Source organism: Phaenicophaeus curvirostris, chromosome 8, assembly GCF_032191515.1.
Source record: "Phaenicophaeus curvirostris isolate KB17595 chromosome 8, BPBGC_Pcur_1.0, whole genome shotgun sequence".
Taxonomy (NCBI): Eukaryota; Metazoa; Chordata; class Aves; order Cuculiformes; family Cuculidae; genus Phaenicophaeus; species Phaenicophaeus curvirostris.
Genome location: NC_091399.1, coordinates 29,123,971 through 29,144,195, shown reverse-complemented (window position 1 = coordinate 29,144,195; position 20,225 = coordinate 29,123,971). Strand labels below are relative to the sequence as shown.

Genomic DNA, 20,225 nt, shown 5'->3' with positions numbered 1-20,225 from the left:
ATGGGCAGATTGGTGGGCTGAGTGACTGCAGAAAGGCAGCTTCTGAAGAAGTCGGTTTTAGTTAACTCTACTTTTATCTCTGACATTCTCACACGTTCCCACGTATTAGCAACTGCTAAAGGATGACAAGAGAACTGGGAAAAGGTGGAGGGCAGCATCTCTCTAACTCAGAAAAAGTAATAATTTAGTGCAAGGATTCACACTCTGCATGCATTTTACTCCTCAGAGAAAAGATCTTTAGGTAAAGTCCAGAATTGTTCTAAACAAAGTGAACATAGCCTGAGCAACTCTGTTGGTCAGTAGTTTGAAGGATTTGAGGGCTGCATTAAAAAAAAAAAAAAGAGAAAGATTGAGACATCTAGGAACTACTATGTCTTGTCGCTAATTATAAGCCTATTTTTGATAACTCTGCTTATAAATTGGCTCACAAAGGTAACATTCCCCACAAGCTGATAATCCATATTAACAAGGAAAAAGAACCAAAATTAGGCTCTTTGTTTTACTGTTTCTATCATTCTTTCCTTAGCAGGAGTGTCTCATACTTCATTATGCCAAAAGTAATACATCTGCGTTAAAAAGGACCACAATTTCTTTAGTGATGCGTTGTCTACCAAGAGTAGCCGCCTTATCTATAAAGAATTAGTATTACTACAGTTACACTACTTAGCGATAGTCAGTGTTAAGACTGACAGCAACAGGACTTCAGTAGAATTATTGTTCAAAGAGACTTAGTACAAATCACAGAACTAGTCTTACTACATGGCAGTTTGCACAGGTCACAGGCTAAGTGTGCTACTACTTACAGTACTCACCTGCTCCTGTAGAATACTGTGTAACTACACTTAGTAGGTCCATATGCAATTACCATGCAGCCTGCACTGAAGTTTAGAACATACAAATAATTACAAATAATCATGAAAGGTCAGCTCTGCCACGACACAATACTCACCATGGATTTTTTTATCACGGTCTGTTTCACTTCTTTCTATTACAAACCCCAGCCTAAGTCTGGAGTTGGGCACATTGATCCAGTATTTCCAGGTGGCAGAATTTCTGGATCTTGTGCATTGACTTAAATGCGATAGCTGCCTCTGACATCCTCAGATGAGAAGCAGAAGGGAGACTTCACCTCTTTGTATAAATCCTTTTTCTTTCAGAAGATGCTGCATCTAGAGGTACATACCTCTAGACTTTCATCCACTTGGTCTGGCACTAAATGCATAGCAAAACTTAAGGTTTTTGCCACGATACAAAAGTTTGTGGATTTATTCCACATAATTGCTAGAGACTTGCAAGACTGTCCAGAGAGTATGGGGAATCTCCACCCTTGAGATAGCAAAAGCCACCTGGACATGGGTCTGGGCAACCTGGTCAAGCAGGGGGTTGGACAATATGACCTCCAGAGATCCTTTCCCATCTCAATCACTCTGTGATTCTGTGAAAGATAAAGTTCTAGTTGTTTCTGACTTTAAGTATAGAAAATGAAATAACCCCGAAGATAACTATCTTTGAACTACCAGTCCTCTGAAGCAACAATAAAAATTATTCAGCTGCTAATGCAGGAGAAATATTTTCAGCACTATTACGAAATTGCTCTTGGGTGCAATTCCATTTAAGTTTTTGACTCCATCTCTTCTAGTTTTCATACCCCTTCAGAAGTGCTGCTGGAGAAGTTACTAACAGTTACTGTAAACATTTCCTTACAGTAATGCGGCAAAATTCCAAGAAGAAACTTCACTGAAGGAAATGCATATCCTATAGATTTAGTCCAAACTGCATGTGGATCATGTTTTCATAGTTATTGTGAAGACATAAAAGCAGACCATGCAATCGTTTTGCAACCCAAAATCTCAATGTCAAATGTTAAAAAAAAAAGTCCTTTCTGACTAGACAGGGTGGCTTAAATGTCGATTAAAATAATTTCAGAAGCCTGTACCAAAACAACTACCACTGACTATTCTTAGATCTGAAAGCACACATGGAAATGCAGTACGTGTGTCCAACATCCTAAAAATTCAACACACAACCTGAAGCTCACCTGAGACTGCGAGATCGAGGCCTCATTGCTGGTGAATGGCGCCCTTCCTCATCAGTGATGCTCTCAGTACTGAAATGCTTTGTCAGGAAATGAAGTTCATCTGCCGTGGGCTGAAAGGGCAGCTGGTGCAGCTTCTCCTGAGATGAGCATGATGACTGAGTACAGAAAAAAATACAGAAAAGAAATGCACTAAACGCATGCATAGGGGTCAGCTAATGAATGGAAGAGGAACGGATTCTGCCAAACACTGCACACTCCAGCGGAAAAGAAAGCTACGTATCAGACCAGGTGCCTCTTTTTCTTGTTCTCATTAGGTTAAGCCAACCATTACGTACAGCGAGAGAGCTGGTGAGATCAGGAAAACTCTGGGAGAAGGCTAGGGAACCATTGCCTCTGATTCTGAAACCATTACATTTGATCATATATGTAATTTACAATTTGAAGACAGAAAGGAAGATACATGAGCACCAGTGCTGCTCTGGAAAGGATAAGGAGGTTCCTGGAGTGATGAGCAGCTTTCTTTCCTTTTCCCTCATGCTCTCTTAGCTCAGGATTTCACTGGCATGCAGAATGCTATGGAGCTGTGTAGACGTGAGAGTTTTTGCTGATTATTGGCTCTCATTGGAAATTACTATTGTAAACGGTGAGGATCTTATTTCTCCCATCCTTTATCCATCAGGCTTCTTCTCCAATCAATTATGCAATAATATAATGAAAGTAGCTGACTTCACGGAGTTGCAAGATTAACAATTTCTCGTTGTCAACAATTGATTCATCTTTAAATAAGTTGACACACTTAAACGACACACACCCTGCGATAATTACAGACATTAAACTTTATTAATTCTTGAATCTCAAGAAACCTGAGATTAAAAGAAATATTTATGGGAAGTGTTAATAACATCTAATGTTGAATGTTCCAGGGAAAAAGCTGTAGGTCAATGAGTTTATTTTTTCTGGTGTCATTTTTCAATACCCTTTTCCATTTCACAAAAGTAAGAAAATATATTCTGTAAGGACAAATTAAAAAACAAGGCAGGGGAAGAAGAGCTAAATAATCACAGTAGCACTCAATCACACCAGTGGTCTTTTTTAAAAATATCATCCTAATCTGAATTCCAAGGCTCCTTATTCATCTAATGACATCAATTACGTACACTGGTCCAGTGGAAAAACTTTTCCTTTTGCTGCAGTTACCCTCACTCCAACTAGAAAGCACTACATCCTAGTATGAGAAGTAGTGTTATGAAGGAATTATACATGATACAACATATACGACAAAAGCTTTAACTCACCTAGCATGCTATTCTAGACTTATTTGCTATTGATGGTCTTGGAAAAGAAAGCTAAGAAGTACGGCCAAGCAATGAAAGCCAAACCCTAACAATATTTTTCACTGAGTTCTGTACGTTTGGAATGAGAAAGTACACTGAAATCACCTAAAACAGGTACATCCAAATTCATCAAGAAGGTAATCACATTTGAACTGAATCAAAACTGATTGTCGCAGATCCCAACAGTCTTATCTAGAGAATTCTCGCCAAGGCTGAGATAGGGATCTGAATGTGAGAACTTATAAACCTAAAGATCATATATTTTGATAAAAATATATTCCGCTCCTGACCCCAGATCCAATCCCTCTGCACTGCACAGAGGTATTTACAGAAAAGAACCCCCTTGAAAACCTTGGTTATGCACAAACTCCCCAAGCATGGCTAGAACAGGAAGCCACCATTTTCAATGTTTCCCTTCTGGCAAGCCTAGGTGAAGGGATCATCTTGAGAAGTCAAAGTCATCTTCAGCACAGCATCCAAACAGTGATGATTATCCACACGGTGTATCAGCTTACGCTGGTCTGATCCACACTGAAGCCAAGACAGAGTCTGGGTATCTGAGAGTCCCTTTTCCCTCAGCTATTCTGCTGTGCACAGGGCACATGCCAAAGACTGCAAAGGTTCTTTCCTCGCACATGCCAAAGACTGCAAAGATTCTTTCCTCATACTACAGGAATATGCAAACTCTGTTTGACTTTCAGGGCTTTCTTTGATGTCTTCCTTTGTGTCTTACACAATACAAGGTGTGGAGGAAAAAGTACCTGGCTATGAAAGAACAGCAACACTTTTCAAAGAAAAGGTATGTGCCACTTGACATCCCGTTGGTGACGTATAACCTGAATCCTGCAATAGAGCAGGAAGAACTGAAGACACCGTCTGAGAAACCTGCATTAGCAGGTACTCAAGTTCTGGCATTACAAATACATGCCTTATTCAATATATAATTAAACTAAAACCACTACATTAAGGAAGGTTAGCACGTAGTTATTTGCTACTAGAGTTAGAAAAAAAAACGATAATCAAAGCTGATATTCTAGAAAAAGCATTAAAAAACTTTATGTCCTCCAAGAGCAAAATCACTGGGGAAGCAGTGTTAATCAACACATGGACGACTCAATGACATCTTCCTTCCACTTTCTCTCCTTAAAAGCAATCAGATCACAAAGTCTGCATTTCTACAGAATAATTAAAGAGAGCCCTGAAGATAAAGACCATGATGAGAAATGGACATTTCTCTGTCAAGGGCTTCTCTAGCAGCCTTGAGGCACACAACCCTTCAATAAAAAAGTGGGAAAGCAAAGTGAAACACTTGTGAAGTATTGATCTTTAAGCAATCACATTGCTGCGTTCAATATTTGCAGCAGACTAATACTAACACCCCCCAGTGTCTCAATTAAAGATGCAGAATTAGTAAACTCTTCTCCAGTAAAAAAAAAACAAGCTAATGCTATAGTAGTTCATAAATTTAACTCTGCATCTAGAAAATGAATGGCAGATTAGATGATTAAAATAATTGTACATTGACCCATTCAATTGATTTGAAAGAAGTTCATCTCTGGCTTTTTCAGTGTAGGTCCGATACTCATGATTCGTATGAAAAGATTAAAGTGTTATCCCTCATTTGGAAGCAAAAAGTAGAGCAGAACCTAGAGGTTATGACATAAGAACAGGTGAATGTCTTGGTTAGTTCAGTTGGTTGGCTGGGACAGCAGCTGATCTATGACCAGAGAGATGCAGGTCAGCTCTAAGGGCTGTACAGAAACCCAGGCAAGCAGAAAACAGAACTGACACTCCTCTTCTTGATGTTTTGTTTCCTTCCTTCTATATGATTCAAAAAGAAATGTAATCTAGAGGACTGAACACACCAGATGGAAGCCCAAAATTCTGTTAAATTTGCGACTACAGCATCAATTCATAGTGCCCTTTTGACAAGCCCCTTAACTGCTTCTTAAAGTCTACACAGGATTAATACTGCTTATCAACTTCATAGGTGTTATTCAGATCAATTCTAATTAATTCTAATCTATGAAGTACTATGATAATAGCATTGTTATAGACAAGTAGTAAGTAGGATTGGGTTAGAATTTTAATACTAAGTTTAATAGCTCCAAGAATTGCATCATTACTTACTAAACAGCCCATTTAAATGCCTTTCTGAGACTCTAACACTGAACAAGTGAAAGGACAAGAGATGAGAGGCTCAGACATTTCACACAAAAAAAAAAAGTCTTGGAATGACAGGTTTTACTCTAATTATTTCCTGCAGGAAAGTGAATTTAGATATACATTTGACTACCGCTTTATGTTTTTCATTATACCACCTTGTTTTCTGTTGCTTACAACCTTATAATACTTACACCATTTGAACTGATACTTTCTATGTGACGTGTCCATCTCAAATTAGTGGTTTTGTTTGGTTTTCTTTTTTTTCTGGAGAAATCTCAATCAAAATAATCTAGCTATTTCTGGGAACATGACAAGAGACATGTCAGAAAGCTGAGAACTTTCTAAAAGTAGCTTTAATGTCCCTATTTCAAAGTAAGGACTGATATTTCCAATAGATACTTTTGTTGTTGTTAATTTTGCCCTCCCCACAGGCATCTAGCCAAATGCTGGTCAAACTATAAACTCTTGAAAAACTAGTGATTGCACTTAAACACTGCAGGTAGTTTGGTCTCCAAATGTGTCATCTTCATAGGCGTTCCGCAAGTTCTTGCAGTGACAGTCAATGATCAAACTATTTGGATGTCATCCATAGAGAAAGTACTTGTATTTGCTCCACGCAGTCAGAGCTTGCACTCAGAAGAGAACTCAGCCATGGCTTATGCCCATAAAGATTTAACCTAAGACTACAGAGGCAAAAGCAGGGCTCCTTTTAAAAAGCTGACTTCAGGTGCTTGAACATATAACATTGCTTGGCAGTGAAACCAGGGGCATCTTTTTTATGTTGATAATGATATCTTCTCCCACCTTTTTCTGTGCTCCTGCCCATATATCTGCACACACACACAGAGACTTCTCTCATAGAAGACTGAAATCAAGCCACCTAATTTCTAAGGAGATAAAAAAAGAATAATACCAACAAAAAACCAACTGTATTTAAGGACAAAAAACAACATACTGTGGAAATTGTGCAAACCAGAGTCTTAGGAATGTGTTTGAACATATAATGTTGTAGAGATGAGATTAACCTTGCAAAATCTAATTTTAATCATATCCTTTTACACTAAAAGGAAACCTTTGACCCCAATTTCTTCTCTTGCTATATAGGCCTGATTTAACACTCACCACTCAAGGAACTGTGATGATAAATTTGTGTTTGAGAGGCACTAGAAAGTTATGAATGAACTTAATAGAAGAGCTCACAAGGAAAAATGACACGATATTCGCTATAAGATTTGCAGTAACTTGGAGTACTGAGTCCTAATTAAGGCGGGTATGACAATTCTTAGGAACATACTCTAAATAATACCTATAAAACAAAATGATCAGTAGAAGTATGATGGAAAGAGGCAGTGATATGGGACCACACCGTTGAAGACACTCACCATGACACACATACAAATGCGTGTTACATTAAGTCTGCACGGGTTGCCCTCACATTTTTATGTTAGTGTTTGCAAGGTTGTTATGCGGGTAACCACAGCATCTAATTTGCATAAACTAAAGAATAAGATTAATTATATGAAGTGTCTGAGAGTTATAAGGGTTACTATAGGGCTGCTACCTTACTGCTACTAAAGACACACTAGCCTCTAGAACTCAAGAAACCGCATCCAGCCTTTCCAATGACATGCGTGAGAACTGAGAGAGCTTCATTAGGAGATTCAAATTACTGGAGTTGAGTAACAGATGTGGATTATCAGTTTTTCTTTCTGCTAGCGTGTTAGCAGAGGTTTTCATACTAAGAACTTGGAAGCAAACAAGAATTTCATTTCCCAGTCATAAAAAACCCTGAGAGCTGGCCAGTAATTATTCGCTGTCTGTTAGAGTCCTCCCACTTCTGACACATTGTGCCTCTCAACTGATCAGTTGAGCCAAATGCAGCACTGGGATTTCACCAATGCTAAAGGCAAAGTGCAAGATGATAGGAGCTGGGAAATGGAGGAAAAAGCAGCAGAACCAATAATTAAAATAATTTTTAAAATAATTAGTGTATTAAATAATGTTAGCAAAACAATGAAGAAAACCAGATATTTTAGTAAAGACTCAGAAGCTGATTTGTTAGGGTGTGTTTGTACAAACTGAATTGCTTGAAAAAGTCTATGCCACTTACTGAGACTGTTGAACTGGGAGTGTTTGTCCCATATCCAGATGAAGGAAGGGAGGCCAAGGACCAGCGGCGTCCATCCGTTCTGGGGAAAAGAAGCAAGGGAAATTACTGCCAGGGATATAGTGTGACTAATACTTGGGGGAAGTAAGCATTTTCCTTCTCCAAATTTCTTAACCTCACACTTCTACTGAAATCTCAAGTAATTTAGATAAATGAGGTATCCTATTTACAACGACCTTTGTGAAAAAAACAGCTAGGGTAAGTTTTAAAAGCAAAAGTGACCTTGGAAAAGATAAAGTAAACACACATTGGATTCCTGCATTAAGCAGAGGCATTGTAAATATTACCAGCTGGGCAAAAACTGGAGTTTCTTAAACAGACAAAAGACATCAGTTCATTTCAAACTTCTCTGAAAAAGACAGTCATGCCTACAATTATTACTAATGCAGTTCCTTGTCTTCCAAATAAAGTTTCAAACTAAGGGAAAAAACCATATTAAATCAAGGATCAACTGCAAGCAAACCAGTTGTTTTTCCTAGTTAGAAGGCATTTTGCCTAGCACAGTACCCAACACATCTGGCGAATTAAATCCACTACAGTAGATCTGAATAGAGCCCAGCGGTCCACTCAAAATACTGAGGAGATAGAAATCACAGAAATCCCACCTAGGGTCTCCTCCTCCAGCCAATATAAGATTAGCAGTTACTTCCCTACTGTAGCCAAAGAAACATTACCCTCAGGGAAAACAGCCAAAACATTCTAGAGGTACTGCAGAAGAGGTCTTGTTTGACCAACATCAAACCCAAGGAACTGCATAACTGCTTTGAGAAGAATCAGTATTACCCTCCTTGAAACCTATAATGTGTCTGTTTGTTTATGTGATTGCAGCAGATTATCAGTAACAGGTCATAAAGTGAAGCTGAAGTGGAACAGCTCAGCGTTATAACTTTGGAAAGATGGGTGGGTACACAGATTTCAATGCAAGTGCATTCTAAAATACGACGTTTGGTACAGGTCTGCAATAGTGCTACATGCTTATATGAAACTCAGCTGCTTCACAATAGTGTTTCTCATCTCACTATCCACACTCATGAAGCCTTAGATTCAGAAAAAAAAAGTTCACTGCGCACCCATTTATATTTTTTCCAGATATAGTTCCATTTATTTTCAGGCACCAATACCCACCACTCCTCTCAACCATCCATCTTCGAATGAGAGGGAAATAAACTCACTGTTCTACATCACTGAAAGAATATTATGTCAGGAGAATTTTTTAAGACAACTCATGCTTCGTGCATTTAAACAAAAAATAAAATCAAGCTGTAACGCAGATTTCTATTGCATGCTTATCTTATAGCTAAACCCCATTTAGCCACAGGTGATGTTTTCTTCGGCAAGACAATTACATGGAAAAGACGTAAATCTCAAAAATCAATCTCAAAAAATTCCTAGAGAAATTAAATTCTCTTCTTCACCCTGAAAACCAACAAATGTCAGCATTACAAAGACACTGCATGATGGTCAGTAACTGAACACCAAACATCACTGATCTTCATTCAGCTTCTCGTAACTCACAGGGGCACTGGGGAAATATTGAGGTCACTGCTTCCTCCTCAGTTTGGACCCTCCGTCCCAAAGCAAGACCATACGTTCCTGACATCTCAAACAGTAGACAGGAACACACAGGTCACACCTTTTTTTTTCAAAAAGGAAAGACTAATCCCTTTTTTACTGAGTTCTCTCAATTTTGTATTGAAATTACTTCAGAATTTTCATTTTGATCAAGTTAACAAAAAAAAAAAAGTCTCTCTCATTTAGAAAAGCTACAGGATGCCTTTTCACGCTTGGGCTATTTTCTGCTGATGCAACCTCAGCAAGCAGTGTGCTAAGCAGCCAGGACAATGCACATCAGCTCTATTCTAGCAGAAAGAGGAGAGACAGGAGTAGAAATCTTCCACATCAAAGACAAGCAGTACAAGATTTTAAAATAAAATTCCTCCTTCGTTTATGCACAGCATTTCAAAGTTACTTTAGTGTTGTTAATAAATGTGTTTTCATGCAATACTGCTTCAGGAAAAGCTACTTGGAAAAAATGCTCAGGTCTTTAATTTTATTTATTATAGACCTTTTGCTGGCACAAAAAAAAAAAAAAAAAAGAACAACAAATTTTGCCTTTAAAATGGCATTTTAATTAGTTAATTAAGGAGGTACTTTTATGGCAGCTAAATGCTATTCAATGAACCAGTTTCAGAACAAGAAAGTGCCAGAAGAGCAATGCATCTTCTCCAGAGCACTACCTGCTTACTATTTTAAGCCAAAATGCAAAAATTTCCTGTTTTGATTACCAAAGAATAGAAGCTGAATGCCTAAATGGGGTTATTCCAGCATGAACTTGTTAGGGACACATACACAAACAACAGCAATGCGATACACGTTACCTGTCCGCTCTGTGTCCATGGCTGTATGGAAGAAATTGTACAATGATAATGAGAGGGGGAGAAGTAAAAGATGAACAAGATTTCTGAAAAAAAATCCTCATCATCTGTTACTTAAATTCCACTAAGATCAGTTTTAGTGAATATAGGCAGAATTAACCACACAGTTCCCTATTGAAGCAGGAGGATTCCTGAAAATGCTGACTTTGTGGCTATGACAGTCACTGACAGGGTGTCTGGCAAGGGATTTATGATGAATCACCAGTCAAACGAAGGACAATCTTGCAGTATATTGTACTGAAATTGGCTTTACAATAAAATGAGTTTCCCAAATATGTTTCCTATTCTGTTCCAAGAATCAACTCATCACAGGGCTATAATGAAAGAATGGAAATCACAATTGATGTCCAAACAGGATAATAAATGAAGAAATTACACCAAGTATAAAAGGCAGAAAATCAGCAACAAATCATTTCTGCAATGGCAACGGGGAGAAATCAGGTACAAACCGTCTATTAAGACCCACTCAACACCGATCAAAAGGGTACAGTGAAATATCCAATTGTCTGGGGTAAAAGAGTACTACACTTCCAATTACTTCACACAATCATATAGAAGTTATTCTAATAGTGCTATGTGATAATCAAATAAATATGTACTGTACTGCTGGTGTGGATATTCAGGCTGTAATGCAAACAGAAAATAAGAACAAGTTCCTAAAACAAGGTATGCCTAAGTGTTCTATTCTATTGCAGAAAATGCACAGGGAGCAACATGCATACTGTTAAATGAGCCAAAGCATTCATTATGGGAAGGCTTAACCTTTATTCATTTATTTCTTTAAAAATTAGATTTAAAAAGTGGAGTGTTACTATTACGACATTTACTTTCTGCTTGGAATTTCAGAGAGCAATGACACCGAGACATCAAGTTGAAACATGATGTCGAAAAATGATGTTAAGTTTTGACAATGATTTCAGCTGCAACTTTCCTCCTGTGTTCCAGAGTCCAGAACTCCAGATACTGTGAAAACTGCGTAAAATTCAGTGGACTTGAACAGAACTTATATGATACACCCAGATCGGGCTCAGATACCTCTTTATAAAGACAAAGATGAATGCCGTCAGTCCATTTGAATCATTTTACCAGCAGGTAAGACACTAATTTTTCCCTCTGAGGCAAGAGGAATATGCATATTCAGTCTGTCACATTTCACATACTATTAATAAAGGTTTTTCTTACATGACCCAAAAACCAAAGTCTGCTTCAAACAGTTTCAAGGATATCGGGTCTTCTAGCATATCACCTCAATGGAGAAACGCTCCAGGATTTCTCTGCTATTCAAATAACAGCTGTACTTTATTTCATTAAATCCTAACCTTTTATTCTTCTTTGATTTTCTGAGACCTGTCCTTTTGCTAACTAGCCCTCAAGCTAAATCTGTCGTTCTCAGAAAACCTACTTCCTCTCAGGATGATCACACGTTTCCCATTCTCAGATCATTTCAACACAAGACAGGGCTTTTACAGCCAAGGCACAATTTAGCAAATCCAAAATATCTTCCCCACATTTTAATGTAATAATCCTGCTCCTATGCCTGAACCCAGCTCGGGATCTCTTTTTTCCCCCCTTCTTTATTTCTCCACAAAATTTTCTGTACCATGATCCATTTCTGCCTACCTGCTGGGATCCAACACTCAATACACCCTTTGTCTGCTTCTCCCAGCTGCGTTCACTCTTTCTACCCTATTCCTTACACTAAATTCATCGCTATAGTATCAGATTTCTTTCCATCAGTTTGATGCATGGAATGAGCAGCGTTTCTTGAGCATTCACTGCAGGACAAATGACAGCTGCATATTCAGGTCTCTCAATGCTGCTCTTCTTCTAGAAGTTCTTGTTGACTTGCAATTCAGTTATCAGCTGCTTTCCTCATTAAAGCATTAATGTACTCTCGACACCAATGCCCAAGATGGTAGAGAAAACCAAAACGTTGCTACCAGTTAGAAGGCAGTGAACAAATGGACACACAACTGCACATGCCTAATTTTAGGTACGTTTACGTTTTTGTACAGATGTAGCAATGGAGATCAGTACACTTCGAATACACCTCAGCAAGAAGAGCATCTAGGACTACAACTAAAATAATATTATCCTAGTCATAACTGGGTTTAATGTCATTATGACTAAAGTATTTGTTATATCGCATGCCCTATGTGTCATCCTTCTGGGAGAATGTTGCCTTCTCCACAGGCAGTATTGACTACTTAATTTACTTTATATTCTTCTAGGTCTGAAAAGCATCTAATACTTTCTAAGGGCTGCCAAGATCTAAAAAATAATAAAAGAATAAAATAAAATAAAATAGGACACATCAGAGAAAAAAAAACACAATCAAAAACTTCTAACCCACAGGTCACATCTAAATAAAAGTATATAAACTACTTGCTTGCCAGTCCAAAGAGAAGAGATCCTGCCTTACCTTCGGGCAGGAACAAAGGAAAAATGAGCAGGCGCACTGGGAGAGAAGTTCCTGGGACTGTCCAAAGGGCTGCTGCCTGTTTGAAAAAATAAAAACACTCAAATAAATTTAATTCACATTTTCAACAACCAGAGTAAGTTTTCACTGTGCAGAAAGACTTCCATCTGCAAGTTGCAGTCACAAATAATTGAAAACGCGGAGCTTTGAGTCTTTGATCATTTGAGCACTAGTTTGCTAAAGAAACGTTTTGATATTGATGCATCAGTGTTTTCCTCTCCTTTTAAAATAATTTAAGGTGTAGATTTTCTTTCTTACTTTTAGATCAGTAGTCTACATAGTCTTTAAATATTTTGCTGTATTTTCTATATACAAACTTTTCCTAACACTTCTCAATGAAAGACCTGAATTAGAAATTACATTGAAGAGTTTCAGGAATAATAAATAGTAAGAAAGTATTTCTTCACAACATACCTCAAGGCTGAATGCAAAAAATTCATCAAGAAACAAAAAAAGACATAACAAAGGAACTGCACAAGATAATAAAAGGACTGTACACATGTAAGATGATCAGGCTATCAGCATTCACCCTAACTACCACTTTTCTGAAATAATATTTCTACCGTGAAAATTAAAGTTCCAGTGAATTTATACAGTGAAGACAAAATAACAATTAATTTTCACTTGGCACAAGAATACTTTCTCTGGGCTTTGTCACATGATGTGTAAGCACATGGTTGGTAAGTGGTATATTGCAATGTATTTCACTTCAAAGTAAAAAGCAACCATTTCACTGAAAGCCCTTCTGAAAGCTAGAATTATTTGCAGACTAACTGCAGAAACCTTTGAAAGTTACGGATGAATTAGAAGCTGCATGTCAGCAAGCGTGCTTTCTATTGGGCATATTCTTAAGTGGTTTGCTCTTTCAGATCCTAAATAGAAGCACAAAAGAGAAGCTAAGCATATGCCAACAGCAATTTCTTTGTACACAGACAATAAAATAACACTAAAATAAGAGCAGGAAAATTAAACAGATAAGAGGTCAAACAATGCACTGCAAGGTACATAACTGTGGTCATCAGAAATGTTTTCCTATTTAAATCCTATATCAAATGGATTTATTTTAAAAGTCACGTTGAAAAGTCAAACACCAGTGATGAGTCATCTGCAAAGGACCTGCCTCTGGTTTGGGATAAATACTAAGTGCCCAGCTCCCTTGCATGCTGGTTGTTGAGGTTACGGTCCTATCCAGCACATCCACGAAGCTTATAATGAAGTTGAATTAATTTCTAACCCAAGTTATTTGTACACCTTAACTGTCCTGCTGAGCAGAGATGGAATATAAGCACTGTGCTTAGCTAAAGGCAGCATTCACTCACACTTCAACAACACATACGGTTCACAAAAATCTGCAATCGCATCTCTCCACGAGTCGTTGTAAGCGAGATGTGTGCACACCTGGCACACGTGCCTGGGCAGGTAGACAGGAGGAGAGGGAGAACAAGCTGATGCCTTCTGGGGTATGAGGATGGCCACAGCACAGCACAGGCCAGCAAACTCCATCTGCTCTACAAGTCTACAAGGGGAAAAATAGCAGCTGGTTGAGATTAATGCAGCCCCGGGCTGATCTAACATGTGTCAAGGGGTGATAACTGGAGAGGTAAGTGAATTCCAGACCACTTCACAATCTGCTTCACCAGGAATAAACTAAATTAAAAACACAGGGCTTGAGTAACAGGTTTGTTTTCTTTCGGATTAGTTTTCTTTTGTATTATCAGTTAAGAACTAGAACAAATTCACAGTGTAATATAACACAATGCATGTCTTCACCTTAAACTGGATACCATTTAACATGTTCCAAATATATTCCAAGTGGGAAGGGGAGAGAGCGATCAGAAACCAATAACTAAATTATATTTGGTGCTTCATTTATTAAGTTTGCACTTGTTTCAATTCTTACAGTCACAGTGAAAAAAAGAGACACATCACACCGCTTCTGAATTAAGAGAAGACTGGTTTGACAGTCTAGATGGCACTGCAAGCTTACAAGAAAGACAGAAGGCTACAAGAGCCACAAAGTGAACAACTCTGGTACCTAAACACACATGCCCTGGTAGCAGCAGACAGCTAGGGGCTAGGGTCATGATTTACCTGCTAGCAGGAAGCTAGCGGAGCATTTTAGGTCAGGAGGAAACACAGCAGGAACGAGGCCTTTCCATGGTTATACAGAAATTCTAACAAAGCAAGGAAGGCTGCCAGTTTGGGGGGAACCTGGGTCTTTGCCTTCCCATTTTTCAAGCTTTACTGCCAGCAAATGCTACTGTGTCAAGATGATCTTTCTGAACAAAAAGTCCTTTGCCAACTGCTGTTCACAAGCAGTGAACTGTCATTACCCTTTTAATCTTCATCAATCTTTTGTAAACTTTCCAGATTATGATCAAAACTGGATATCAGGCTATCTAAGCAAATTGGCTAATGGCAGTTTTTAAATTTTGAAATTAAATAGGTAGGCGTTTCAAATTTTCTGAGCTGGCACAATCTCGTACAGAAAAACTACTAATTTTTTTAAAACCACTTTTTCAGATTTCTGTGGCATATTTCCTTACAGACACTGGAATCTTAATTGGATCCCCTGTGAGTTGCTTCTCGTTTTAAAATGAAAAGCAATTAGTTTTTCTACTCAATTCAAGACTGAGTGAAGCTTTTAAAACAACAACAGGGAGAAGGGGAATTACTACTTTTCCTAAAATTTCCCACTACTGCTGCATCTGCTATAGTTGAATGAATTTTAATAAGAGAAACCTTAGTGCCACGGTCTCGCTCACCAAGGCCGATCGAAACCCTATTTATTGTGTTAGCAAAGGTAAATTCCTCTGCTGCTCTAGGGTTATAATTGGCTACTACTGAAACTGAAACGACTCTGTCTCGAGGGAGGCTGTTATACAGAATGATTACCCATTAGGTAAATCAACACGGTTACACAAACCTTTACATCTTCCGGACACAGGAAAAAGGACGCAGCCAAGTATTTGTACATCTGCCACCCTTCAAGTACAAAACTGGACCTTACAGGCAATAAATAGGTGAAAATCTCAGCTATCATCTACAGGCGTGACATTCATCAGATACATAATGAGTCCAAAAACGTATACTAGAACCATTTTGTCAAACCTGCTTCTGATATTTGTAAAAAGAAATAAATACAAAAGACAAAGTTGTTGTGGGCTTCTGCATAGGATACACTAAATATGGCTGAATATTAATGAAAGCAGCTAAAGATCTTCCTACAGGCAACAGAATTAGCTGCCTTCCAGCACATACAAAATTTAAAATGGCCAAAATAATTTAAGCACCCCATGTACCACCCGTCTCATATACAGTTCTCCCACCATCCAAGGATCACACACATGAAACGGTGATGAACTGCAGCTTTGATAACCAGGGCAGGATCTAGAGCAGTTACATATTCTGCCCAATTTAATAAATAAATGGAGGCCTTAGCAATAGCTATTTTTCTGCCAGAAGGTGGAACTGAACTTGCAGCGGAAGAGCAGAATAATTTAATTCAGTACCACAGTGCTGCCTGTGAGCAGCTCTGTCCTCCTGCCATTACAGATGGGAACAGGACAAAGGTCCACTGGAGACCAACCTGGCTACCTTACAGCTGCAGACAGTAAATCCCAAAATAGCCTGAACTTCAATCATCCAGCTGTAAGAATCTCTCTATTTCCTACTGAATTATAAGAATGATGTTAGTTCTTCAATTGACTTGAAGCTTTTCACTTTAAAGTATAATGTAACAGTAATTGAATGATCAGCCTCACGATGGCTACGCTATCAGAGCTGCACAGTGCACACCCTCTCTGCAATTTTCAGATTTAAAAAAATGGATTCAAACAAATACAAACAAATGTAAGGAACATACATGTATAATTGTGAGTAAAAGAAGGATTTTCGAAGCTGTGCTCCTAAAAAAAGCGGTCACTTCAATCCAAGTTTGGATGACAAGACAAGCACAGTGATTCTCCCACAAAGTTTGCAAGGTGTGGCTTTCTATACAAAGGTCCAGATCATTTTGGAATATTTTATTTCACACAGTTTGAAAACTGAACAAGCACACGTCAAATCCATTAAGTTTAATTGAATCAGAAGTGATTTCACGGCAGAGTTTAAATTGTTTGGATGTACTCTCAGCTCATACGTTGAGATCTCTCAGGTATTTCTTTTACTTTAAATTTTCTAGGATATGAAATAGCTTGGCATTTTATCTAGATGCTGTTTCAAATATCCAGTCTATCTGCCTGGACCCGTACTCACTAGGAGGCAGGGTTGCCTGATGGACACTCAGCTGTGCTTTTACATGACATGCAGAAGAATAACTCCTGAGACTTGTGCTGTACAGAACTCAATTTTAGAGTGGTTTCTGAAGACAAACACTTTAGAAAGCCTCCTTGATTTCTCTGTACATTTGTTGTTCCTTTGATTTGTAAGAGAGGTTCAGAATGGGCATTAAGAGATGCACGTTCAAGACAAAAGAGACCAGAGAGAGGCTCCAGCATTTCTTAGTAACTTATCAGTGTAGGAGCCTGAACAAACAGATTTGATAGATTCTGTTCAAATACTAAATAAATATCACAGCCTGTTCTCAAATTCACATCTCATATATGATATTTCTTAAGAAAATATTTGTGACTCCACTCTAAATTTCATCTACTTTTGTCTCTTGAATAAATTATTTTTCCAAGGGAAGATTCCTAAATATAGTACTGGGAGAGAACTCGAATTACAAGTAATTTATCTTCCCGTGTCCTACTGGCTACTCTTGGAGGTCACAAAGGATGTCCTTTTAATTAATAGTTTTAAATTCCACATGCAACAACAGAACAAAAATTGGAAATATTTGGCAACAATTGCTAAAGAAAGACAGTACATCACCAATTGGTTACTCTAGCTTCTAGAAGACTGTCGCATACTTCTAACAAAAGATGAGCTTGTAAATCCTGAGACAGCATCAAAACCACTAAGAGCAATTTTTTTTTGTTTTGGAAAGAGGAGAAAAGCAACTCTAAACAAAAGAGAAGATGTTTATATTGTGAACACTTCCGTATTTCTTTTCAGAGAAACGATCACATCAACATCTTGTTGCAATCTGCCAAGCAAGGACACTTCTTTCATATTCTGAGGAGCATCTTTCCGTGCTACTATAAGTAAGAGCTTATACAGCTAATTTAGAATTTGTTAAATCCAAAATATATATCACATCTAAGAACAAAGAGCGCAATGTAGGTAAGTGTAATTTTACAAAGCTATCACTCTCATAACCACACACAACAGAACCAAGGGAGTTTGAAATGAAAGAGAACTGCCCTATGCAAATCTTTGGCCTTGCATTTTATCTGAGATTCTGAAGTAAAACAAAAATGGTTTTAATATACCACTTTTAAGATTTTGTTAACATTTGAATTTTAAAATCATAGGTCATTAAAAAAAACTCCAATGTCATTAAAGTAAATTTCCATCCTTCCATGACTGACTGGGCTTTATAGCATCCTGAGCAAATATGACAAATTTTTATGAAAACTTAGAGCACTTGGGGCCTTCTCCATGGGCATTCTTGAACTATAACTTTGGTGGTTTTGCTTTCAGCAGGCTGGATGTCACCTCTTGAGATGCAATGCTCTGCAAACAGAAGCAGGTGGCTTCTTCTAGCTGAGCTACTATCAATTTGCTGTTCTTTCTCAGCATTTCCTTAGTTTCAGCCTCCAAAAAGTATTTACAGAACATACTGCCATGTAGGAGGAGGAAAGTCTGATTATAATGAAAACAACAGTTACTTGTCTTACATGCCACAGCGATGTGCTTCCAGACTGGCTCCGCTGTGGATAATCTGCAAGCTGTTTCATGCTACTGACTGGTGCCCATTAGGGCCACAACTGATGCCCAAGCAACACCTTCTGGCATTTTGAAATATTGACAACAACAAAGGCATACATCACCTACCTCCCTCAGCAACAAAAACATCAAGGGAACACGCTGTTTAGGCAAGCTGTTGAATCTGCGTGCGTGACCCCTCTTGAAAACATGTAGTTATTGTAGGCTGAAGAACCCTTCTTTCTCTTTCTTTAGAAAGAATATCTCCACACACTTCACCCTGATGACTAAGCTGCCCTTTTGCTTTGAAATGAGCATTTTCCAGTTGCTGGCATGGTAAAACTGGCAGTAATGTAAAAAAAATAAAATAAAAAGAACAATCCTAACTATCTTGTGTTGCTCTAAGTAGCAGAGACCATAAGACGGTACACTGCATGGGCGACAGGCTGCCAGAGGCATGCAGAAAGAAGCAGAATGTTTCTTCTCATGAGAACTGCAGTTAAATCACTGACACAAATGAAATATGCTATGAGTCTCCAAACAAGATATTTACTTAAATTATTTTATTTTATTTTACTTCTTTCTCCGTTTCAGGTTCTTTTTGCAGGACGCAAGAGGACTGAATCCCCCAGAAAGAGTGGAGGATGAATATGGCAGCAAACTAGAAGTCACAAAACAGATGAGGACATATAACGTTTATTTTGAAACTTAAGGACTCTCTTACAAGTTAGGAAAAGTGAGAAAGTATAGTCAGATTAAGTTCCAAAGAGCATATTTTGAGGCAGAGTATATGTTCAAACTCGCAACACTGAACACTGACATCTTTCCTAACGATGCCCAGGTAAAGCAGTCCTAAGGAGTTACCTGCATGTCCATGAAGAGGGGAATGTGGTCGTGGGAGAGTTGGAGATGTGCTGGATGTTACAATCAAACTCTTTCTGTTGCTTGTCCGACAGCTGAAAGAAAAAGAGATAAATGGTAAGGCATGGCCAGATGAACAAGAGTACCTGAAGGCAGGTCCTGCAGAATCTCTTTCAGCTAGGGAGGAATCACTCAGTAGTTAGGTCAGTATCTCCTCATGCTCTCAGTCTCTGTAGTGACCTTGCAAAGAAGTAAATATATGGGGCCAAAAGGTACTTTGTAAGCAACAAGTGTTTTAATACACTGGAAGCAATATAAGAACTGTGTCTCATGCTGCACAGGCCATTCAGGACAGCTGACCACACACTCCTCACATGTGCAACTCATGCTTTACAAATCACACAAGAAGCAGAAAACTCTAGAATACATCAGAGTGCTTCAGATATTCTTACCAATATCCAACCTAGCAAATAAATCTTTTACAATTGTTGGTTGTTTCTATAAGAAACCAAGCCATATTCCTTAGGGCAGAGTTAAAATTACGAAGCAAAGCGTCAGCACAATTCGGCAGATGAGCAGGATTATAATAAAACTTAAAACCTGAGAGTCAAGAATCTTTGCAAACACATATGATAGAAAATTTTGCAAAGCAATTTTCAGACAAGTCTCTTCCAAACCAGCTCCCTTCACTGCCATGACTTGGTTCCAGCAAAGAAAGCAACACTTCTGCACGAGGCAGTTCAGATTTACTTTTTCCCCCACTGGAGTTTCAAAAACTTAGCCAAATGAAGAGAACGACGTGTTCCTCCATTGCTTTCCAGCCTGTGATTGCTAGTAGCAAACATTTAGCTGTAACGATTAGAAAACGAATTGCAACGGGCAAGGGAAACATTTTTAAATTATGGGAGCTGTGAATAAGAGCAACAAGCTATTT

The 20,225-nt window shown here is 38.3% G+C and overlaps 1 protein-coding gene across 14 annotated transcripts in view; it reads right to left on the bottom strand.

Annotated features, from left to right (window-relative positions):
• The window catches only part of MAST2 (microtubule associated serine/threonine kinase 2), a 194,503-nt gene that overhangs the window by 48,929 nt on the left and 125,349 nt on the right, over nt 1-20,225 (bottom strand). For 8 of the 14 annotated variants that reach the window (XM_069863006.1, XM_069863014.1, XM_069863013.1 and 5 more), the window contains 6 exons: nt 19,295-19,386; nt 12,563-12,638; nt 10,084-10,104; nt 7,649-7,727; nt 2,039-2,193; nt 813-878 (listed from right to left, as the gene is read on the bottom strand). In XM_069863006.1, coding sequence (XP_069719107.1) covers nt 813-878; nt 2,039-2,193; nt 7,649-7,727; nt 10,084-10,104; nt 12,563-12,638; nt 19,295-19,386 — 489 coding nt within the window. The remainder of the gene's footprint in view (nt 1-812; nt 879-2,038; nt 2,194-7,648; nt 7,728-10,083; nt 10,105-12,562; nt 12,639-19,294; nt 19,387-20,225) is intronic. The other 6 variants (XM_069863010.1, XM_069863017.1, XM_069863007.1 and 3 more) reach the window with 5 other exon arrangements.